At 36.2% G+C, this 19,032-nt stretch overlaps 1 protein-coding gene across 4 annotated transcripts in view; it reads left to right on the forward strand.

Moving 5' to 3' along the window:
• Nucleotides 1-19,032, forward strand: part of Ranbp17 (RAN binding protein 17) — a 289,784-nt gene that overhangs the window by 32,142 nt on the left and 238,610 nt on the right. For all 4 annotated transcript variants that reach the window (XR_007834268.1, XM_051180973.1, XM_051180974.1 and 1 more), the window contains 5 exons: nt 878-951; nt 3,610-3,729; nt 5,865-6,011; nt 6,841-7,013; nt 9,969-10,162. Coding sequence is in view for 3 of the 4 variants with exons in the window: in XM_051180973.1 (XP_051036930.1) it covers nt 878-951; nt 3,610-3,729; nt 5,865-6,011; nt 6,841-7,013; nt 9,969-10,162 (708 nt within the window). In the remaining variant the exon portion in view is untranslated. The remainder of the gene's footprint in view (nt 1-877; nt 952-3,609; nt 3,730-5,864; nt 6,012-6,840; nt 7,014-9,968; nt 10,163-19,032) is intronic.

A 19,032-nucleotide genomic window follows, 5' to 3' on the forward strand; every position in this document is an offset into this window, starting at 1 on the left:
AACTAGAAGGGCTCCCTGGCTGTGATGTTGTAGTGTTGTTTTTTTTTTTTTTTAAACAAGTGATCATCAGTGTGGAAAAGCGGGTAAAACATGGCATAGGTCTGCTGCATTAGTGTGTAATTACTGTAGTACTATATAATAATGTGAAACTTTATTATCTTAGAAAGTTTAATTTTTTAAAAAGTTGGAGAATTAATATATAAGATGAAGAATAGAAATAAACTTTCAAAGCATACTATTAATGTCCCAAGAGATAGAAAAAGGTAAAGCATTCCTGGGACAAGAATGAACTTTTGCCATATAATTTAACAATTTAATAAAACAACTTGGAAGAGAAAGTTAATGAAGTTTACAAAGTAGAATGAAAAAGTAAGATATTTGACAGAGAAAAAAATGTGAGGAAATGAGAAGGTGAAACCAGGAGGTTGGGATTTAACTCTTGAAAATTCTAGAAAGAGAGAACAGGAGAAAAACAGAAGGAAATTTGAAAACCCAGAAATGTTCTTAACATTCAAGGATGAGTTTGTGAATCAAAAGTTGCACCAGATACCCAGAATGATGAGTGAAAAGATATGCAGTAGGCCTCATATTCGTGTCCCAGAAAAAAGGCTTGCTGTGCATGAGAAATGAAAATAAGTCACACTGGGCAGTGATGGTGCACATCTTTAACTCTAACACTGAGGAGAGAGGCCAGCCTGGTTTATAAAGCAAGATACAGGACAGCCAGGGCAACACAGAGAAACCCTGTCTTGAAAAGTCAAGAATAAATTGATAGCTTTGCAACAAGTGGCCACACTATATGTAGAGGTGTTGACCTTCTTACTCTGGTGGTGTTTTAGTGAAAGTAATGGTGTTAGAAAAGTTGTCTTTTTTCCAGTTTTCCTGGACCCAGAAACATTGGATCTTTTCTTCAGTTTGTATCACTCGCTTCCACCTCTACTGTCTCAGTTAGTAAGTACAAGTCATTCATTATTCTTTAAAGATGAAATACGCATGATCGTTTGTTATTGTTGTGCACTACTGGGAAATTGAACCTAGGGTTCCACACCTTCGATGTTAGTGTGGTAACTGGGCTGCATGTCTACTTCTGTTTTTGTCTTTTGGACAAGGTCATGCTGCCTTCAAATTTGTCTTTTCATCCTCAGCCTCCTCAGTGGCAAACTCAGCCTCATACCTATGAGTCTTTAGATATGAAGTAAGGGTAATGCATATTCACTTCATAAATTCTTATGCGCTTAATTGACTTATGTTTCTCAAGCAGTTCTTTCATTTCTGAATGTATTTTGTTATATTACTCATCAGAATTTCTTATCTGCCCATTCCACTTTGTGATTAAGCTCAGAACCATAACTTACTTTGCTCCTGCCATAGCCAGGATAGTCTGCCAACCTCTACCTGTATCTTACTCCCTAATCAGTATTCACCTCACTTGAATCTCGCATGCTATTAGGACCTTCCTTCTTCTAATTGGCTAGTCTCCATCAGAAACTTTGAGGGAAACAAAGATGATCCACTTACCTGATTTTGTGCTCATCCCTCCTGCATGCTCGATTTTATTTTGAAATTCTCCTTGTTACATAGAACTTTTGAGACTATGAGCATTATCTTTGTTGAGTTTAAAGATCTAGCAATGTTGGAAAAAAGTAAGTTTAATAAAAATATCTAAGCTACTAGAAAGTGGAGAATTGTGTCTCTGGAAAAATGTTCAAGATTTAAAGTGTATTTGTTTAAGTATGTAAAATGAAGAATGTGTTGCCAAGTGCTCTAATATTGAGCTTCATCTCTAATCCAACAAGTCTGTTCTTGAATCTCTAGTTTAAGATTTTAATCTGAGTTTCATAGGGTGCTTATCTGTGGCTGTGCTTCATCCTTTTGTCTTTCAACTAGGAAAATTGCTTTTAGTTAAGAAAGCATGAAGTCATATGATTGTTTTAGTATAAAACAAAAAAGTACTTGTGATTAAAAAATGTAAAAGAAAACATCTGCTTTGAGATAAGTAGCATGATGCCCTGTATGTGGTATGTATCATACTTCATCCTCACAATAACTATGCAAGATTAATAACACTATCCTTGCTAAGTTGACCTGAAAAACCAAAAACAGACCCAGAGTGACTAATTGACTTTCCCCAGGGCAGCAGAATAGGTATTGGCACTGAGATTAAAGCTCAGGTCTTTTTATACTCTGAACTATGCACTGGTGTTTGCTTTTAATACATTGATGGTTCCCAGTGCTGTGCATCAGAGTTTACCTAAGGAGGGCAGTTTTTGTTTTTTAACAGTAAAGGCAGTGGGAAACTAGAGCATGGCCCAAACAGAAAGATTCCATGTTTGTTCTTAAATTCATCCTTATTGCGAGAACTAGACATTTTGTATGAAATCTCCTATTAGATATACTTTAATATTGGCAGCTAATGGTAGTTTTTTTTTTAAAGTGGGCAAGTAAATATGTTAACCCAGTTAAAATATGCAGAGACAGTTTGTCCTTTAAGTTAATATGAAGACTGACTGCAGTAAGTGTTGTTGGAGGTAGGAACCTAAGTAATGAAATGGCCTGGAAACGTAGGAAGATAACTAGGTTTACATATAACTTCTTAGGAATCCTCTTTCAGAAAGTTACTAACTCTTCCAGCAGCATTTCCCAGCCCTGTAAGATACTCGTGAATGCTGTAGGATATATGTCATAACCAAATAAGTGTGTTATATGCCTGATTCAGTTAAGGTTTTTTCCCCCCCCCTCTTTTGCAGGATCCATAATATATAATTTATAATACTCTGTAACTTAACTTCAAGACCATTTATTCCTGATAGAACACCTAGTTCATGGTTCACAGACAGAATGGGTGTCTTAAGCAGTCAGGAACCTTCTGAATGTACCTAAGTCTAGTGCCTGTTTTGGCAGGTTGGCATATAAAAAAAATACGAGAATATAGACTATGTGTCTCACAAAATTAGAACAAGGAATCGAGGAATCCAGGTACCCAGCAAGAGGATGAGTAGAATAGAGTGCAAACAAGAACACGTGTATTGCACCCCCCCATGAGAGTGTCATAATGAAACACTCCTTTATTACTTCTTAAAATTTCTTTTTGTGTATGTGGAGTACATGCTTGTATGCATGTGTGTGTATGTCTGTGCAGTCATGGATCAGCATGTGGAAGCCAGAAGATGTCTTTCTGTATAGTTGCTAATCTTAGACTCCTGGGACAGGATCTTGAACCAGAAACTTCCTTTCTCTTTTGGCTGGAATGGCAGCCAGCAAGCTGCTGGGGTCTGTCCCCCAACACTGACATTACAGGTGTGTGGCTATGTCCAGCTTTGTATTCAGGTTTGCACGCAAGTGCTGTCACCCAAGAGCCATCTCCCAGCCCATGAAGCCCCCTCTTTTGTAAAATGCAAGTCGAGAACTAAAACAAAAATGCCAGGGGGTTGAAAGTCAGAGAAAAATGCAGTATCCAAGCAGAGGAAACTGAGGAAATATTTTAAAAAATAAATCCAAGGAATACCTTCAAGTGCTGTTTTAGTATGGGGCAGGGGCTTGTGAGTGGTGTTAAGTGGACAGAGCTACATTTAAAATTGAAATGAAAAGAATTTTTGTTCTTTTTTTTAGGCACTTTCATGCTTAGTTCAGTTTGCTTCTACAAGAAGATCCTTATTTAGCAGTCCTGAACGTGCCAAGTACCTTGGTAACTTAATTAAAGGAGTAAAAAGGATACTTGAAAACCCCCAGGTATTTATGAAATAATTTAATTAATATTTAACATAAAGAAATTTTATTTCTGCTCATTTTTACATAATACATTTTGTAATTTATTGTGTTTCTGGAAGAAAATAATATTACATTCATCTTCCTGAGGTCTCATTTGCTATTGTTATTATTTTTTTTAATTACAGTATTTCTATTGTAGACTTGGTGTTCCTTCCCTCTCTTTGGTTTGTTCTTTTAAGTGAATATGAATAGAGGTCTTGTTATCATTGCTTTATTTCTTTGTACTAGTTAAACTGCTGAAGTGATATATGTGTTTTTGAAGTAGGAGACAACTTAAATTTAATGTTAATATTGAAGTTGAATTATGAAATAGTGTCTTTTGCCCTCTTGTGGACACCTCAGTTTGTAGCTTTGAAAGTAGACCGCATGAGCTTCTGAGCTTTGGTGTCAGCACACACTTGCAGAGGCATTCATGAGAGGTTTGGAATGTCTAGCAAGTAATTATATCACTTTTAATTTGTTTTTTCTGGCTTAAAGCATTTGTAATTAAACCACAGACTGTAAAAGCTTAAATGGTAGCTTAAAGAGCTTTATCTAAGCTTCTTGCTTACTGGCCATTTGGGGAGCATCAGATATCTTTGTATAGAAGTAAAGTATTATCATTCTACAGAGGCATTTTAATTTTTTCCAGCTATTGAAGAATTTTTTTTTTTCAAGACAGGGTTTCTCTATGTAGCCTTGTGGCATCCTGGATCTCTGTAGACCAGGCTGGCCACAAACTCAAGAGATCAGCCTGCCCCGGCCTCCTGAATGCTGGGATCAAAGGTGTGTGCCATCATACCCTGTGAGATTTTTTTTTAATTTTAATTTTTTACAATATTTTTATTTACTCTAACAATTCCATATGTGTATAAAATGTATCTTGATCATGTGCAACTCAGACACCTCTTGGCCATGTTTTCTACACCCCAGGACTTCCAGGTTGAATATCTACAGCATATACATTTGTATGTAGTTTTTCTTTTTTTGTTGTTTTTAATTTATTTTTATGTTATGTTCATTGGTGTTCTGCCTATATGTATGTCTGTGTGAGGGTGTTGGGTCCCTGGAACTGGAGGCTACAGACAGTTGTGAGCCACCCTGTGGGTGCTGGAAATTGAACCCAGGTCCTCTGGAAGAACAGTCAGTGCTCTTAACTGCAGAGCCATCTCTCCAATCCCCTGTATTTAACTTTTCAATGTTAGTTCAGGTCTCATATTTACTCAATTTTGCTGATAGGTGAAATTTTATTGTAAAATCATAAGTTATTTGTATAACTTGCTGTCATGAGCTGAATTGTGGGAGATACTCGGCCAATGTCAGATATCTCTCTTAAGCTATTTTCTTTCTCATGGTGGTATTTCACTGTAAAAGTCAATCTGGTAATTTTTTATACAGTGGTATAATTAATACACAAGTGTGTAAGTTGTTGTAAGTTGTATTTTTGGAATTTGTCCTAGATAATAGAGAACATTTTTCTTTCATGGAGCCTCTATTAGTAAAAATTCTTTAGCCTCTTTACGTATTCAACCAATTCCTTTTTAAATTTGATTATATGCCAGTTATACTGCAAAGTGTTTAAATATGGAAATAACATTCTGTATTCAAGTCCTTCCTTGGTCTGTTCTTTTTAATTTTCCTTCTAAAAGCCCCAAGCTTTGTTCCCTTCACTGCAGTAATTTGTTTGAATGTCTTATCATTTAGAAATTAATTAGAAATTAATTTGGAGCCATAGAACCTATAGATAGTCAATAAGTATTGAATTCAAAGAATTTTCTGTGTTTGTGCACGTGTGTGATATACACTCACACACATTACACTAAGATACCACACAACACACACCACACCACACCCACCACACTGACTTTTTGTGTAGTAAGTTCTCAGACATTTTATTTTAGTCATCTTGGTACAGTGCTGCTTCTAAAAGCTCTACTTTGGATTCCTTACTGTTAATTGACAATTAACACTAAACTTATCCCGTCTCACTTGTTTTCTGATATTGTTATCTACCCAGCTGCCACAAAATAAGTACTCATGAAAACCAGGGGTCTTAATAAAAATACTTTGGGATTTTTTATCAATTTCTTTGAAGAGCCTTTCTTTTGTATCTTTAGGGTTTGTCTGATCCTGGTAATTATCATGAATTTTGTCGATTTTTGGCTCGTTTAAAGACCAACTACCAGCTGGGAGAATTAGTTTTGGTGAAGGAATATGCTGAGGTTATTGGATTGATTGCTAATTTTACTATTACTAGCCTACAGGTAAGTACAAATGTATAATCGAGGTTAACCTATAATTTTAAAAACAATTCCTTGGTAAAGGTTTGGTGGAGGTGGTTTTTTTTTTTTTTTTTCCTTCTTACTTGAATATCTTAGACTTATTCTTTGCAAAGTTTTTAGATAAAATAGCTGTTGTAACACATAGAATAATAAAAATGGGTATTCTGCTTAAATGACTAGAAACTGAAGAGTAATGAGAATCTGTAGTCAAATTTATGTAAAGAAATAAAAGAATACTTTTATAGATTGTATTATGGGAAAATCCCTTTGTAAATGGATGGGAAGCTCTGTTTCCACTTGATTTCAGCTCTTGAAAAATATTTGTGGAATAGATCTTAAGGAACTGTGTTAACATTTTTGTAGTTATTATTGTGGCATAGTGAGAGATGTTAGTTTTTGAGTACTTCTTGATTCATAAAATTTGTGCGGTCCTTAGTTATGTAGTCAGAAAAAAAGTTGATTTTCTTAGGGCTGGAGATGTCACTCAGCTGATAGAATGCTTGCCTGACATCTCCAGAGCCCCAGGTTCTAGCCCTGCCACCGTGTAAATTGGGTACAGTAGTGCATCTAATAAGAGCAGCACTCAGAATGTGGAGCTAGGTGAATCAGAAGTTAAAGGTCCTCTCAGAAATATAATGAATTCAAGGCTAGCCTAAGCTACAGGAAGTCCTTGTTCAAAATAGTAAAACACAAACTAGAACAAGAACAACAAAAACCCAATTAATTGTATCCATAGTAATTTTACTCTATGATTTTTAGTCTACAAAGCTATAATGTTACTTTAAATAACATTTGCTGTGTTTCTTTGTAGCATTGGGAATTTGCCCCCAACAGTGTTCATTACTTACTCACTCTGTGGCAGAGGATGGTGGCATCCGTTCCTTTTGTGAAATCAGCTGAACCCCACTTGTTAGACACTTATGCACCTGAAATCACCAAGGCCTTTATCACTTCCCGATTGGACTCTGTTGCCATTGTTGTAAGGTATTAAAATATTCGATGTTTTATTTTTATCTATCTCACTTTGGAATTTTAAAAGATTGAAGTAAATTATTAAGGTTCACCCTTATTGGTGTACAGTTTTATGAGTTCTGACAAATATGTACAATTGTATAACCACCACCATACTCATGATAGTGAATATGGTACTATCACCCTGGAGATACTTTTTGTCCCTTTTTAGTTAACACATGGCTCTGTCATTAACTAATCTGTTTTCCTATTATTTTTGCTACTTCTAGAATATTGTACAGATAGAACCATCAGTATTAGCTTTTGAAGTCTGGTGTCTTTCATTTGGCATACGAATTTGGATTCCCTCCATGTTGTATCAGGGGTTCCTTCCTTTTTATTACAGGGTAGAATCCCATCTATGAATGTATCATTGCACACATTGAATGTTTATGGATATTTGGGTTGATCACATTTTAGCAATGGAAATAAACTGCTGACATCATTCCTGTGTACAATTTTATATGAACATAAGTTGCCATTTTTCTTGTGTAAAATACCTACACAAGAGGGTTTCCTGGTGGCATGCTAAGTATATATTTTCTTTATAAAAAGCCTTCAAGCCATTTTCAAAAGTGGCTTAACATTTGTATTTACACCCACATTGTATGAAAATTTGAATTGCTCTGCATTTGCTTGCTGGCTGTTGATGATCATTTTAGTTTTATTGTGAGTCTAGTAGGTGTGGAGTGGTACTTTATTGTGGTTCTAATTTGTATTTTGTATTTTGTGTCTGTCAAATCTGTTGCCATGGTGCTGGAGAAATAGCTGAATGGCTAAGAGCACTGGCTTCTTTTTCAGAGGACTCTGCTTCAATTCCCAATACCTAGATGGCGACTCATCGCCATTGTCTATCTCTAGCCCTGGAGAATCTGAAGCTCTCTTTTTGGCTTCCATTGGCACCAGGCACACACGTGGTATACACAGACATACACACAGGCAAAGCACCCATACACATAAAATAAAATGAAAATGACTTTAAAAATATGTATTACCAGCCCCCTTTTAAAACTGGGTTATTTCCTTAGATTGCTGTTTGAGAAGTTTGTATATTCTGTTCATCAGTCTTTGTTAAAGTCACAGAGACTGTTTCTTTTCTCACTGCCCGTCATTTGCCTTTGGACTTTTGGAGTCTAGCAGATTGTCTGCTTCACAATCACTGAGCTCCAGCTTATTATTTTTGTTTTGTGTCATATTTGGTGTCCTGTCTAAGGGATTTTTACCTTATTCAAAGTCAAAGCTGTTCTTTACTCTTTCATAGTTTTTTTTTTTTTTTTAAATAGTTTTAAGATTCTTGCAAACCTTTAATCCCAGTACTTAGGAGTCAGAGGCTGATAGATCTCAGAATTCGAGGCCAATCTGGTTTACAGAGTGAGTTCTAGGACGGCCAAGGATACACAGAGAAGCACAAAAACTACCAAGCAAAACAAAAAGATTTACACTTAATGTGTGTGATCCATTTGAATTGAATTTTTGTTCTGAGTGTGGAAATAAGTTTGTACTACCAGCACTTGGGATGCTGAGTCAGGAGCATCATAAGCTCTGTGTAATGCATGGATGACCAGTCTGGGTTACAAAGAAAGACTGTGTCAGAAACAAACAAACAAACAAACAAAAAAAAAAAAAAAAAAAAAAAAAAGAACAAGAAAAGAGCCAAATTTTATATATTATATATGTATATGTATATATGTATTTTGGTTAATATTACATGGAATTCAGGTTTTTCTTGTACTTACTATGTTTGCTTTGGAGGATCAGTTAGTTACCCAGTGCTATTTGTGGATACATACTATCCTTTCTAATTGAATTTCATTCATATTGTTTTTAAAAATTAACCCACCACCTGTATATGGTTCCATTTTGAGACTCTGTTCTTATTAATTCACATCTTTCCACTAGTGCCCTGTTTTAGGTACTATAGATAAAATAAACTTTGAAACCAGATGGTGTGAGTGTATTTTGGCTATTGTACTTAATTTTTTTCTTTATTTAAATTTTGCATCAGTTTGCCAGTCTCTTTATTTCATTTAAAAATTATTCAGTGTGAGAGACTATGTTTAGTCCCTGTGTGCAGGTCAGAGGAAGGTTTCATGGAGTTGTTTCTGTCTTCCCATCTTTATGCATAGGGTTCCAGGTTTCAAGGTTAGGTCTGCTGGCTTTGCAGTAATCACTGTGCTGGCTGAGCTCTCTGTCTGGCCCAGTCTGTGATTTCTGCAAGGAAATTCCCATTTTGATGAAAGGTTATTGAATCCCTATGTTAATTTGGGAGAGAGCTGAGACTAGCAGCATCAAGTCTTGGTCCGCAGACATGGATCATTGGCCCTTTCCTTTGTTTAGCTCTTTGGTTTCTTTTATTAGAGTTTTGTAATTTCATCTTTTAGATTTTGAGCATTCTTCATTAGATTTAGTTAGTACCTTTGTATTATGCTCTTATTTATTTTTATTTATTATTTTGAGAACAGTATCTCATGGACTCGAAGCTAGGCTTAAATTTACATCTAACAGAGGTTGGCCTTAAACTCCTGATCCTTCTGTTCTCCTGTGCTTAAGTTACAGGTCAGGTGCATGCCTCTCACACCCCAGTTTACCATGCTTCTTAAATTGTGTGACACTGTGGTTTAGTATTCCATTTCATTTTCTGTGCCATTGTAGAGCAACACACATCTGGTTTTATATTTTGAGTTCATTTGTTATGATCTTGGTAAATTCACTTCTTAGTTCCAGTAGCTTTGTGTGTGTGTGTGTGTGTGTGGGTCTTTTGATAATGTTTATGTGCACAGTCATATCAACTTCATATATAAGGTTTTATTTTTTACCCTCCAATCCATTTCTCTTTTATTTCTTGATTCACTGTAGCATTTTTACATAAAGTTCCTGTGCTGTGATTAAAATGTACCACATTGTAAGGGAATGTCTTCTGTGTTTCAGAGATAATTTAGATGACCCCCTGGATGATACTGCTACCGTGTTCCAGCAGCTGGAGCAGCTGTGTACAGTCAGCAGATGCGAATATGAAAAGACGTGTACTCTTCTTGTACAGCTATTTGACCAAAATGCGCAGAATTATCAAAAGCTCCTGCATTCAGCTTCTGCACTAGCTGTTGATATGGCAATTCAAGAAGGTCAGTCTGTGTCACACAGTTGGGAGCAATATGCCATAGTGAGTAGAGTTGTCAGTCACTGTCAGATCCCTGCTGTGAGTCTGGTGTGGTGGCACACCCCTTTAACCCCAGCAGTAGGTTAGGGAGGAAGATCTCTGAGTCTGAAGCCAGTCTGTCTTGCTATAAACTAATTTTTTATGTTTCTCTCCATGTTCTGAGTAAACCACTGATCTTATTAAGCTGTTGTATATTTTGGTGACTTGTCAAGATGGACTCTGTGGAACAGCTGCTTATGATCCTCAAGCAGACAGTGTGATGTCATTTTCTTTACTAGTGTGTATCCTTCTTTTCCATGGTAGATTAGAAACTTGGCCAAAGTCAGCCAGTGAAGAGACCTCATCATATTTTTCTTCTTATTTGCATGTCAGTCTTCACCTTGCTTTTTATTTTGTATTTCTCATTTTCCTTATTATTTTGTCTTTAACCTTGCTGAAGGAGTGTGTACTTAATTCATTATATTCCATTAAATACTTTCAGGTAGATAACAGGGAATAAATTTTTTTTTCAGATTTTTTTAAATGCAATATAAGGATGAAAGAATTCATAGTTTTTTGTTATTAATTAGGTTAGTATACAAAACTAACTGTCATAGCCACATGTTTTTGTCCTTAGACTTTGTTCTTATTTATTCTCTTTCCCTCTGCTCCTCGGTAGCTGTCTCTGCTCCCTTCCTTCCTCAAGAGATTCACTCCTGTCTCTATGACTCATGCACTCTATTACTTCCCTTCCTCTTTCCTTCCTCTTTATGGCCCTGTGTCTAGTTTCATGACATATACACACCCACAGTTATAAATATACCCTTTTATTCTATGCTCATATATTATACATACAAATTTAAATCTAGAGCCTCTGTGTGGGACAAAATAAGCAATGTTTGTTTTTTGGAGTCTGTCTTAAAATAATGATTTCCAGTTCCATCCATTTCCACCAAAGTCATGATTTCATTTTTTTTTTTCATAGCTAGATAAATTGCCATTGTGTATATGTACTATGTTTTCTTTATCTGTTCATTTGTTGAAGGCCATCTAGTCTGGTCTCATTTTCAGAGGCCTGGCAAATAACACAGCACTAAGCACAGAAGCACAAGTACCTCTGTGGCCTTTCAATAATATACCCAGGGGTGCTGTATCTGGGTCGTGTGTGGTTCTGTTTTTACTTTTAAAAAAGGTAACTATACTTATTTCCATGTTGGTTGCATAAGTTTTTATCCCCAACAGCAGTAAATATGTGTCCCTCTTTCCCCATTTATGTTGTCAATTTTTTCCTCCATGCTTGTCATTCTTGAAGTGACAAATGATTTCTCAGAGCGACTTTACATTTCCCTGACTGCAGATTATGTTTTTCCTTTTAACAGCTGTGTATCAGTTCATCTGCCCATGTATTGACAGAATATTTTTTAATGTTTAGTTTTTGAAGTTCTTTCTGTATTCTAGAAATTACTCCTTTGTTCACTGTGTATCTTCCAAATATTTCCCCAGGATTGTAGACTTTCCCTCACTCCACTATTTCTGTCCTGCTGAGGAACCTTTTTAGTTTTATATAATCTCATAGACGTTTAAGATTAGTTCTTGTGCTATTGGAATCCTTTCCAGAAAGTTCTTGCTTATTTTTATATTTTGAACACTTTTCATATGTTTTCCTCTAGCAATTTCAGAGTTTTCAAGTATCACAGGAAGTCATTTGATCCATTCTGAGGTAAATTTTATACATAGTGAGATACATGGGCCTTATTTCCTTGTTTTTTTATTCTTTCCTTTTCTCTCCCCTCCCTCCTGTTCCTCTCCCCTCACCTTTCCACCCTTCCTCCCTCCCTCCCACTCTCCGTCCCTCCTTCCTTCCCTCCCTCCCTCCTTCCCTCTCTTCCTTGTTTTTTTTTTTTTTGTGTGTGGGGGGTTAAATACAGGATTTCTCTGTGTAGCTCTGGCTGTCCTGGAACTCATTCTGTAGGTCAAGCTGGGTGTGAGTGAACTCCACCACCTCTGCCTCCTGAGTGCTGGGACTGAAAGGCTTGTATCACTATTGCCCAGCCCAAAATAGTTGTCTGTCTTCCTTCCTTCCTTTCTTCCTTCTGTCCTTCCTTCCTTCCTTCCTTCCTTCCTTCCTTCCTTCCTTCCTTCCTATTTAACACTCTAATTTTTTTTCTCTCAGCAAGTGCATCATTATGTAAAAAAAAAAAAAAAAAAAAAAGCTTATGATCATTGGATATTGATTGTTGTATTCTGCCACTTGCTGGAAGGGGTTATCAAGTCTGAGTAGTCTGCACTTAGTTTTTTTGTGTTTGTTTCAACAATCTTCCATCTTTGAATATTGAGACCAACTTGCCACATGATCTGTTCAATGTGTTATTTTAGTTGGGTTTGCAAGAATTTTATTAACAATTTTTGTGTCTGTGTTTGTATAGAGGAGACTGGACTATGGTTTTCTTTTCTTTGATCCATCTATTTTGCTGGTAGGGTAATGCTGGCTTTATTGAATGACTTTGGTAATGTTTCTTCCTTTTTTTTTTTCTTTTCTTTACTTTTTTTCTTTTTCTTCCCAGGTACCCCAGTGCCAGGTTAGGTATACCTGTGCTGAGTACAGACTGGATCTTAGTTCTTCCTTAACTCTGGCTGTTTCTCATTTGTAGATTTGTGACAAGCCTGTACTTACTGTGATGCCATGCTTTTGTTTTGTCTGGTGACACAAAGATGGCATTTTTAGTGTTTTTTCTAGATGTACATTACATTCTTTATATAAATATTGGTTTGTATTATGTTTTAATTTAGCTCATGTTTAATCAGTTAGCTATAAAAATCTGTATTTAAATCTTGCAGTGTGCTGAACACACAAAGCATTGACTATTATTTGGTCTTATACTCATTCTATCTTACTAAATAGTAGTAGGTGACCTAAAGTTTTGGACTGTTTAACTGTAAATTGAAGAAAGTATCTTTAAACTGCCAGTTCTGAAGAAAAAACAGCCCTCTTCTCTCATACCATCTAACTTCTAAACAGAAAGCCTTGGAAGTAGCTAGAGAGGAAGGACTAGATAGCAGGTTTACTCAGCTGAAAGTACTTAATACACCCACAGCTTCCATCTTATTGTGTCTCAGCTGCTGTGTGTTTTGTGCTGTGTGTTGAGACAGAGTCTGTGTGTTTAGCCCTGTCTGTCTGGTAGTTGCTGTGTAATCCAGACTGGCCTAGAACTCATGAGAGTCTTCCTGACTCAGCCTCCTAAGATTATAGAAATGGGCCACCATGTCTGGCTAGCAAATGTTTCTTTAAAGAACCAGATTAATCAAGGATATTTTCCTAATAGATGAAAGCAGTGTTATGGCCTTGAGATCTTAACAGTGATGTTAAAACCCTTGTAAGTAATTTAGAGATAAGACAAGAACGAAGTTTAAAAGTCACTATAAAAGTAGAGTAAATAGAATGATCAGGCTGAGTGGTTGAAGCAGTGTCTCAGAAAGTTTTAACACCGTGGCCTTGGGTGATTGAAGCAATTTGAGATCAGTGGTGAACCACCACAACAGCAACAGTATGGAACCCTTGAAAAGACACCTGCAGCCATAGTTGCCTGACATTGATTGATGGTGGAGTAGTAACAGTTGACTTTCCTGAGTGACGACAGTGGCCAAAAAAGCCAGGAAAAGGCAGAGATAAGGAGAACTAGAGAATCATTTCAGGGAAGGATGGCAGTTGATGTGTTAGTGCGGCAGACATTTGACATGTGATGGCAGCTGTAGAGAAGTTAACATGAAGAATTGATGAAATGGTCACTGGGTCGGGAGACACAGGAACACTGGCAAGTCTATACAAATGATGACAGCAAGGGGAGATATGGAATGGGTAGATTTATTGTATAAAGTTGATCTTTTCTTGTCATCTATAAACGGTTCCCTACTGTCAGAAAATGCACATACATAGTAAATAAGAATTTACCTTTCCACATTTTCCCCCTTGTCTTTATTTACTGTGTTTAAACTTTATTTTAGAAAAACTGGTCAAGTAGCCTGCATGCAGCTTACTATAATTTTATCTACAGCCTTCTATGCTTCTGAACTTAGGCGGTGCTTGTCAAATATGGGAAGATTTGGGTTATGCCCCCTTAAAAGTTTTTTTTTTTTTTTTTTTTTTTTTTTGCAACTGTCAGCAAGTTGTAAAGTATGGAGATCTTATTCTATATGGACTATGGATAGTCAACAGTATGTGTTTAAAAGCACCATTGCACAACAGTGCATTGTCCAGTTGCCTGTAAGTTGAATACAGCATACATTCCTATCATCTTAGAGATGGATAATATACTTAAGTAATATAAATCATAGTAAAGTTACATAGTAGGATATTATAAAGTGATAAAAATAAACTACAGGCATACTTGATAAATGTCAGATGTTTGTTTCGAAAAGTAACGCAGGAAGCTACATATAGCATGAATGGTTTGTTTAGTTTTGTTTTTTTGTCATTGCTTTTTATTTTTTATTTTTTCGAGATAGGGTTTCTCTGTAGCTTTGGAGACTGTCCTGACCTCACTCTGTAGACCAGGCTGGCCTGGAGCTCAGAGATCCACTTGCCTCTGCCTCCTGAGTGCTGGGAGTAAAGGTGTGTGCCACTATTGCCCAGCTTGCCGGAAATCTTTAATAAAGCATTTAAACAAATGTGACAAATGAGAAATTCATTGTCTAGGAATATGTGCAAATGTGATAAAACTGAATTCCCAAAAGAGTAGTAAGTACCAGTTATAGGATCAAGGTCACCTCTAAGGTGAGCCATAACTGACAAGCATATAGAAGGGTTTGGAAGCAGACATAACAGTGTTGTTAGTCTGAGGCTTCCCAAATTTGATATATGCCTTTTATTTAGTTAACATATATTACCTATGATTTTTGTATGAATATCAAATACATTTGTATGAATATCAAGTACATTTAGCAACAATTTAGCAAATTTGGGAGTAACAAAATGGCTCAGTGGATAAAGGTGCTTGCCACCAAACCTGGTGGCTTGAGTTTGATCCCTAAAAGTCACATGGGAAAAGGAGAGAATTGATTCCTGCAAGTTTTCCCCTTGTTCTGTGGTATGTGCTTGTGTGCACATGTGTGTATGCACATACACTCAGTTGTAACAATCAAAGGCCTGTTTTTCTTCAAAAGGAAATTTAATGAAACTATAGCTGTGGGTTGGATTAACTGAGAATGAATAATTGGTGGTGAGAGGTATATATTGACTATATTAAGTCAGCCAAGTCGTGATGTATACATATGAGTAGAACTTTTTATAGTTGGATTCTTATATAATAATATTTGAAGCTCTGTCTGTCTGGTACATAGACAAATTTTATTAAATATTTGTTTTCCATTATTCTAGGCAAAAAGTCAGTGAGAAGAAATTTATCTGCCTTTTAAAGACATCTATAGTATGTTTAAAAGTAATTGCTACTATATTACAAAGAATGCCCAGCATTGCTCTAGCTTGTACATTGTGTTCAGTTGTATTCAATTTCTTTTGTGCAAACTCAACAGTTCAGTTAATGTTGAACAAAGAAAATTATATGCTTTAGTTATGTGTGCTTTAATTTAGATGCTTAATGGCTTTTAATGTTACAGAATAAGTTTATTATTATATTATGATCTCATTTGTATTATATTGTCTTGCTCTCTCATATCTGTGGTGATATGGTCATGGTTTACAAAAACAATAATCCCTAAGAAATAGGTCATTAACAGTAGTTAACGATTACTTGTGATCTATGGTAATGACTGATTTCTTTGGGATTATTGCAGTTATAAACCATAATTACAGATTATTACAGCAATAATTATTTTGTTAAGGAAAAATGTTCTATGCTTGAACAGCTGCTAAAACAAGTGCTTTGAATATTTCAGAATAAAGAAAAAATGGGAAAATATAATGAAAATTTAGTCTTATAAAATGAGATTCTAAGAGATTTATAGATATGAAACTTGTGTATCAGAGATTTTCTTCTAAATTCATTTTAGATATATGTATTGCTATGGTTCTTTGAACTTCCCGGAGACAGTTTTGTGACGAGAATACATTTTTTGGTATGTCCTTAAGGTATCCAGCATGATGTTTTGATGGATAGTTATATAATGAAGGGAATGCTGTCAGGATTGTTACCCTATCTACCACGTGCTTCCATAGTGTTGTGTGTGTTTGTGAGAACGTGCAGAGGACACAGAATGCCACTCAAAGTACATGCTGTTATCTGTTTGATGGTCTTCACAGTAGTTGCCATGTGTCTTCAATCTGTTGGTGTCATAGTCCTGTGATACAAGTTTGTATTGTATCCTTTGGTAACTTCTTCCTCTTTCTGGCCTTTGATGGGGATCTACTTTTCTCTATGTATAGCAAACTTTTGTTTAGAATCTGGTTATAAGTGAGAACATGCATTATTTTTGCTTCCATGTCTGGTTGATTTCTCAGTGTGACTTTTCAGTATTTTTTTCTTTTCTTTTTTTTGAAGACTACATTTTAAATAGAAGTTTGGGAGAATGGTTTGATAGTTATGAGAAATATAATCTCACCTTTAGCTGAATACCAGAATTACATCTGATAGCTTACTGATAGCCCTTCATTATTACTTGCTAATATTACCTCTAACTCATGTGCCTCAGTTTCCTAGTGAAAAAGCTTCTGCTTTTCAGTTCCCCCCATCTTATAGACTGACCTCTCAGCCAAGGATAGGGCACATGTACACCCCATTTCCTAAAAGAAATCAATGATTTCCATTTAAATGTACTGTTGTTTTAGAAAAATATCTATAATTTTGTCACATGATACTTCTACATGTAATATTTGCTACCCAAAGTGTCATTTTGAGGTCATAATGAAACAAAGTAAATGTTTTGAATGTTGAGATGTCTTATGTATAGCTTCACTAGTATACTATTGGACAGTAGTACTCTATATAGCATTGCAGAAATCACCCTGAATTAGGAAGCTGTGCCAGTAGGTTCAGTTCTCGAGCATGGAGTCCTTCTGTGCACCCTCAGATCTTCACATCCTGAGGTGAAGCTTCTATAAGCTTGGCAGGAACTTATTGTTTTCTGAATGTCTCTTCTTGGAGAATTTGTTTTCAGTCTGGAATTTTTGTTTTGTTTTATCATACAATCAACGTAGAGGGAATCTACATGATGAGTTATATCTAACTTTTATGATAGCAAAATTCTTTGGCAAAGTGAAAGCAATTTAAAATTCTTAAGTAATATGTCATTTCATTTTCTAGTACAGCTTCTGAAGGAAGACAGAATAAAAATGTAAATGTTAGTATACTTTTATGTTTTTTTTTTTTTTTTGTGGCTGTGATACAGAGCCACTGTTAAAGGGGAATTATTCAACAATAATAGTAATAATAGCCAAAACAGGCAGAGAGAGCACTTATAACACTGACTCACATGCATTGTAGAAGCAGTTAAATCACTAATGTAATAAATGCCATACACAAGACTTGTAGCTAGCCTTTGCTTTTGGGGCTGGTTGTATTGCTTGTTTAGTGTGTTGGTTTTCCCCTCTCTCTGCCTCTCTCTTGAGACAGTTAATAGATTTGCCTCACCATTCCCAGCAACCTCTGCTTCCCTCCCTCCCTCCCTCCCTCTATTCTTCTCTCCCTCTCTCCCTTTGAACAAAAAGGTAAATTTTAAAAAATCAAGAACAGGATCTCTGAGTTCAAGGCCAGCCTAATCTACAAAGCCTCCCTTTCCCCCTCCCTCCTCCCTCCTTCCCTCCCTCTGTTCCTCCCTCCCTCTATTCTATTCTTCTCTCCCTCCCTCTCTCCTTTCCTCCCCCCTCCCTCGTCCCTCCCTTCCTTTCTTCCTTTTTTTTTTTTTTTTTTTTTAAGGGGCAGGGCAAGTTGAAACATGGTTTCTTTGTATAACCCTGACTATCCTGGAACTAGTTCTGTTCTGACCAGGCTGGCCTCAAACCCACAGCTCTGTGTTACTCTGCTTCCCAAGTGCTGGGATTAAAGGCCTGTGCCACCACTGCCCAGCAACTTCAGCTTTTTAAAGTAAATACTTATCATCCAATGGAGAAATACGAAAGTTATAAATGGAACAACTTTTGTCTGTTTTAATTTCTTTAAATAAAAGCCAAGTAGCATATAGTTCATTTCACATTAATGAAAAGCCTCCATATTAAGTCTTAAAGCAGTACTAGTTAGTGTATGGTGTCATATTTAGTCCTGCATTCTCAGCACTAAGGAGGTTAAGGCAGAAGATTGTGAATTTGAGGCCAGCTTGGCCCACATAAATAATGTATTCAAAGACTGCCTAGTTATGTAGTAAGACCTTATCTCACACAACATCAACAATCCCCACCCCCCCAAGGAATAGGGACATAGCTCAGTAGCAGATCATTTGCCTAGCTTCTTTTTAAAAAGAACAAAAACAGTAATTATTATCTAAATAGTATCTATATATCTAAAATGATAAAGTGTAAGGGAGGTAATTGGTCATTATTACTCTTAAATGTATGTTGCTTTGAGATATAATGTTATTTGGAGTAGGAGTGGGGCACACAAGGTCTTGCTGTATAGCCTGATCTGGGTCCTAAACTCAAGGCAGTATTTCTGCCTCAGTGTTCTCAGGTCATGGGACTGTAGGCAAGTGTCACTGTGCTTGACTTATAGTAGAATATTTAAAAATAGTAACCCCCCTTATGACAGATAAAACTTTACCCTCGATAAAATTATACTTGGCAATATTTTAGAATTGCATTTTTATTTTTAGAAGTGATTAGTACAATTCACACACAGTGCAACTGTTAGTCTATTCACTGGTTGGAATCACTGTTAAGATCCTCATAATTGCTAGGATTCTCAGAGATAC

This window comes from Phodopus roborovskii, unplaced genomic scaffold (assembly GCF_943737965.1).
Source record: "Phodopus roborovskii unplaced genomic scaffold, PHOROB, whole genome shotgun sequence".
NCBI classification, from domain to species: domain Eukaryota; kingdom Metazoa; phylum Chordata; class Mammalia; order Rodentia; family Cricetidae; genus Phodopus; species Phodopus roborovskii.